At 31.8% G+C, this 6000-nt stretch overlaps 1 protein-coding gene across 1 annotated transcript in view; it reads right to left on the reverse strand.

Moving 5' to 3' along the window:
- Positions 1-5639, reverse strand: part of LOC119640433 (tyrosine-protein kinase Dnt) — a 75338-nt gene extending 69699 nt beyond the window's left edge. The window contains exon 1 of the mRNA XM_038038479.1: positions 4813-5639. Within this exon, the coding sequence (XP_037894407.1) occupies positions 4813-4951 (139 nt within the window). The 5' untranslated portion in view covers positions 4952-5639. The remainder of the gene's footprint in view (positions 1-4812) is intronic.
- Positions 5640-6000: the final 361 nt, after the last annotated feature.

The following is a 6000-nucleotide window of genomic DNA, read 5'->3' on the forward strand; positions in this document are numbered from 1 at the left end:
TAAGCTGAGAAGATCTCCGCTTCCGAAGGCAAAAAATTCAGGTTTTACTCGTTACTCAATAATTGAAGTAGATGCAACAATAATAATTTTTGCACGTATGTGACGGACGATCCTACAACAAATCTGCAAATAAATGGAAAAAGTCGACAAACTTCACAATATATCTTTTTTTTTTTGTTTTTGTCTGGTTGTTTCTGGCAAAACATCGTCCGCGAAGCCACTTCTGAACTGCGGAACTGAGCAAAGGCAAATAAATTGTATTTCGAGTAGAAGAGTAAAATATTCAGCAAACACTTTTTGCTTCATGTTATAAGCACACCCATAACACGTACTTAAGAGCATAAAGAGAACAAAATTACGGTTACCGTAGAGGTTCTATTTACAAATTCACTAAAATCTTTGAAATTGTATAAAAAAATATTAAATTGTAAGGTGCGATTAATATATTTTTATATCAGATTTCCCATTGAACCTTTAATAAAATATCTAGAGAGATATTTGAGAAAGACAGTCATGCCTTGGCAGGCTCGACCTAAAATTATATTTACCTTACAAATTCTCCGATGAAATACCATGTATTAGAGACAAAATAAAAAAAACGGGATACATCCTTTTCTCAGCCATTGATGCAAAAGACGGTGTTTCATGAAATGCTATTCATGCTAATTTTACCAGACAATTGGCAATCCATTTATGTATTTATGTATTATTATTATTATTATTATTATTATTTTTAATTTTAGACTAATGAATTGAATTCTTAGACTAAAAAAAGAGACATTGAGCACTAGCAACACAGGCTATCGGCTCTAATTTAAAAAAATGGATATTAGATAATAAGCTTAGTAGTATTAATAAAGTAAAATATTGAATTGATATTCTGTTCTGAAGTTGATTGTAGAATGTACAAAGGGTTAATCGTTCCAAATGCAATACTTCTAGCCAAGGAAAAGTTGAGGCAGTCGCAGAGAATGTGCTTTATAGTAAGAGTTTGTCCACAACAGCAGATTGGGGGAGAATATATAATATATAATATAATATAATATATATAATATAATATATATAATATAATATATAATTTATAGGAAATTGTTGTCAAGCATTTCTCCACGAAGTAAAACTTCGCAGCGCTTTTGTCGAGATAAGACATCATCATCTAGGTGTCTTTGTGGCTCACTGGGCCGCGGCGAGATTTCCACCTTTCTGATGTCATAAAACAAATACACCTTTTATTTAACTTTCGTCCACATGTTACACATGATACACATGAAGTTGCTGTTGATCGTAGAAAAGTATCGCTAATGAAAAAAGAAGGAAAAGAACTAAATGTTCACACTTGGATGGGCGCGGTTGATTTTTCCTATTTTCCTATTCTGTGAAAATTTGTATGGCGCATTGTTGTACTTTATGAGTAATCAGTAAAAGACCATTTTTTATTACTTTTCAAAAACAGAGATGTTAAGTAGTCCTGTAGGCGTGTCCTTCGACCGATTTTCCATACCAGCCTATGTTCAAGAACTTCCAATGTTTCTGCCAAATTTGAAGTCCATTTTGCGGCAAAAAGAATGTTTACAACAAACGTTACACAGGCGGACAGATAGACATGCTTAGTTTGGTTCAGAACTGGAACTCGATCAAGAATATATGAACACAATAACTATTAGCAAACGATATGAAAATAAAAAATAATAATCAATTATCATCGCCACACCAGAGTAATCTATTGTTAGAAATTTGTATGAATATGCATGGTTAGCAGATCTAGCAAACAAAGGAAAGGTTGCATATCATATAAATCTGGAAGTATAGATTGTGTTTAGCAAACTGTCGGATCTACTCTTGGCAAGCGAAAAGAGTAAGAAAAAAATAATACTTAGACGGCCTTCATTGAAAACGATAGCTATTTTTCCCCGGTCTTCTCATAGGCCACCGTAGACATCCAATAAAAATTCTCTTGTGTATCTTAATGTATTATCGGACGTGGAATATTATAGAACCTGGAATTTTAATTTTTTCTTTTTTAGGTTTTTCTATGAAAGAGGCGGTGGGTACGAAAGATTTAGTCGTACGTGATAATAATATTCTTACTTCTTTGCTCTTTAGTTTAGCAACAGTCACGGGGACTCAATCAAAAGTCTAGGACTTGCTCGTTGTGAGATGGGATGGCTCAATACCACCAATTTGGCAATAAAAACAAATACTCACTAAAAAAATTTCCAATATGCATAATATTTTATACAAAAGAAAATTTAGTAATAAATCCAGCAACATATAAAAAAATGAAATTAATTAAACTCATCCGGTCTTGCCGCGCATTGAATGCGCATCCCCCTGTGCAGAGTAACTCAATAAAACCGAAAAAAAAATTTTTTTTTATATATAAAAGAAAAAGAAAACCAGCCTCTCAACCGAAAAATCGCTGCCAGACTTCAATGTAGGAAAAAAGAAATTGTGTGGCAATGCCTTTATATTTAATTACTAAACCTTGCATCTGACAATTCTTCCATATATGCACAAAATAGTAAAAACGTGAATTAAGCAGCAATATATTAAAACTAAATCGAAATGACTACAAAGAATGAGAATAGTGCGCAGCCATCAACTTTGTATAATATAACACGTTTAATAGAATTTTCTCCAAAAACAGACGGGTGAAATATTTGGAAAGAGAGGCTAGATATTAATATCTGTGAAGTAAATGGCCAAAAAGATAATGCAAAAGATTAAGCTACTTAAATTTATTGGAAGTGTTGGTTGTTGTATATTACAGCGTTTGTGCAGTCCGCGCTCCTCAATTAACAAAACATACGAGGAATTATATGAAAAATTAAGCACCCGTGATATTCTATCTACAATTATTTATCGACAAAAACAGTTTCATAATGTGACAAAAGATAGCGGAACAATTGTTGAATGATTCCCCAGAATAAAAAAGTTTGCACTTATTGCAAATTTGGTGAGCATTTAGAGGCGCTCATTAAGGACAGGTCCGTATTACGTTTAACCAGAAGGATTTTTATTAAATTGCCTGAGGAGGACTATAAACTTACTCTTTATGGCGTTGACAATCATGCTAATTTCGTTAATAAAGAGGACCTCAATAAATATCCGAGGCATAAGAAGAACAATGGCCTGGAAAATCTGCAAAGTAACCCATCGCAGACGACAGGTATACCTGTTCTGACAACAATTTTTTTTATATATACGCGTATATATATAAAAATATATTTCTTTTTTGCTTCTAATTTTCTATACGTCCTAACGCAAATTTTGTATTTGAATACAAATTTGTAACTGTTACTTCTTAATTAACCATTTTTCTTTTTTTATATCAAACCATGAACGAAGTGCATTTTTTTGTCGTTAAAGTTTCTAATCTTTTCCTGCTCTACTTTCTCCGGACTTTCATGTAACTTCTAGATCAAGATAATTGTTAAGAAAAGTTTAATCTATCATGCCGTGGCGTTTATCATTTTGAATATAGAGAAGTATTGATTGTACATCCTTATACTGTCAGTGAAGCGAAAGTTCAGCGTAAAATTTTTCCATAAATCTATATACCAAGGTGCCAAAAATACTGATTGGGAGTTTATATGGCGAAACAAGTACATAGTAGCCAGAAACACGAGGGATAATGGAATAAGCAAATAAATCCCAGGAAACTGGAAATTGTACTACAAGAGTCCTTGTACGTGCATATCGACTTACTGTCGTTTTTAATTTTATCATAGGAATCATCTGATCATAGTTTAAAACTAAAGCAGCTGTTCTGCGAAAAAGATTTCTAAACATCCTTCGTCCAAGTTATTGCCATTTCCGTCATGGAGTAATTATGTTTCACATAAGTAAGATTAAAAGTAACGCAAAAATTTTACTCCTTATCCTAAATGCGGAAATGCGGAAAAGCTTCCAAGAAAAATAGCAAGAATTTATGCTGACATTGAACATAAGGAAACGTTTATGTTATGTTTATGTCAAATAATCACTTGTTATTTTCAGCGCACATAATAGGCACAAAAATTAAAGCAATGTTTCTATAAGCGTCACATTTCATTAATTGACTAATCTTGAAGTTCTTTAAATTGCTATTACTTAAAGTCAGTGAATAAAAATGATCTTTACCAGGTGAGAAACCTCAGTAATTTTTACGCTAACTTTTTCATATTTTGTAGGCTGAAAAGCAAGCCTAGGTTGGAACTGTTGTTGAAGTTTTTACGATAGTCAAGACACACAATAAACTTCAGATTTTCCAATGACAATGCGCTGCGTTATTGGCTTTAAGGATTTTCGCAAATATTATTAAGCGTTTTTATTTAGGAAATTTCTTCATTTACTTATAAAAAGCTTACAAATAGTTAGGCAAATGTTTGTACTTGTTGCTGCTTCATAAGATTTTTCATTTTAATTTGAATGTACATGAAATTTAATATTGACTTTAACAGACAAATGATAATGATGTTTATTTTACAGTCTAGCATGAGCAAACCCAAGGGAAGACGAAAAAGAAAACAAAACATTGTCGATATCCAGCAGCGTATGCAAAGGCAGCTGTGCCGAGTTAAACACTCAGAAAAACAAATACAAACAGAGGAGAATTTTGAGAAAACACTTGACACTTACACGCAATCACACTATAAATGCAAAGCAATCGCAACATAAAAAAAGCTTGGTAATTGAAGTATTAGGGATTTAACAGAAATTCTCTCAATTTTGGTGCCACTTGAAAGTTTAATTCAAATTATTTATTATATGTTTTTTAAAATACTTTTGCTTTTAATTTTATAATGGTTTAGTTTAACGAGCTGTACTTACCTAATAGACGCATTACTTCCTGCGGATTCAGATACAAATTCAAATGGCTTTGACAGCCGGTTACCATATATAATAACAGTATTCCCAGGGACAGAGACTGTAACCGGCTTCTGTTAAATGTTAACGGAGGTAACAACATTTTATTTTTTTCTATTTAAGTTTTTCCCACTGTATTCAAGACCCTATCTTTTAAATAAATTTTCATTTGCAATTATTACTAACTCTATTTACCGGTACATTGAGGTATTATTACAGGAATTTTCTACAACTTCACTAAGCACAGCATTATTTTTCTGTAATCACTATTTTTTTGTTTAATTTTTTTTTCTGTTTTTTTACAATAGAATATTTTCCTTTGAAACAAAAGCAAACAGAACAGCTATATTAAAAGTTCTCTGGTATTCTCTCTCACTGCGCTCACTCATGTTTCGCACTTTTTCTCAATGCGTTTCTTTTTTCTTTCTATTATACTTGTTTTACACAATGGCACATACACTGCAATACATATTGAAAATAAACGTAAACAAAAAGCCAAAATCTGTATTCTTCACATTGTTCCTCTCATTTGCCGAATTAGTTTTCGTTAGTTCACAAAATTTTCCTTTAATTTTGTTTTAAAGATATTTTGAATATAATTGGATTGTATAAAACCAATTTTAGTTTTGTTTTTATTATTTTAAGTCCACTTTTCGCACCAAATTTATAACAGAAAATAAAAGAATTTTATTTCTATTCTTATGTTATTGTTGTTTGTTATATACACATCTGTGCAAGCGCAGTTCACACACCCTGCACTCTTGAATTAATGCTGTAAACTAAAAATACTAACAAATACTAATTCTGACAGTTTCTGTGTACATGTGCAGTGCTGCCAACACTACTCCAATAGTATTAAATTTAGCGTAAAACGCCCTCTTACGTTACACTAAGGCTTTACTTTTCATAGTAAAATGTTCACCTTTAATCTCTTGCATTTTTTCTCTCTCGGTTAATAATAAGCGTCTCTCAAACGCTACATACGCTATATTGAACGACAGTGAATCGAAGAGAATCGAAAGAAATAAGTCATTTGTTGCTCTTCTTTCTACTTCCTACTCTAAAATTTTTAATTCACATTACGCGAAATGAAAACAATAATAAAAAACAATAAATTTAAGAGATTTCTTATATGCACTGGATTAAATTTTT

The sequence above is a fragment of the Glossina fuscipes genome, unplaced genomic scaffold (assembly GCF_014805625.2).
Source record: "Glossina fuscipes isolate IAEA_lab_2018 unplaced genomic scaffold, Yale_Gfus_2 121, whole genome shotgun sequence".
NCBI classification, from domain to species: Eukaryota; Metazoa; Arthropoda; class Insecta; order Diptera; family Glossinidae; genus Glossina; species Glossina fuscipes.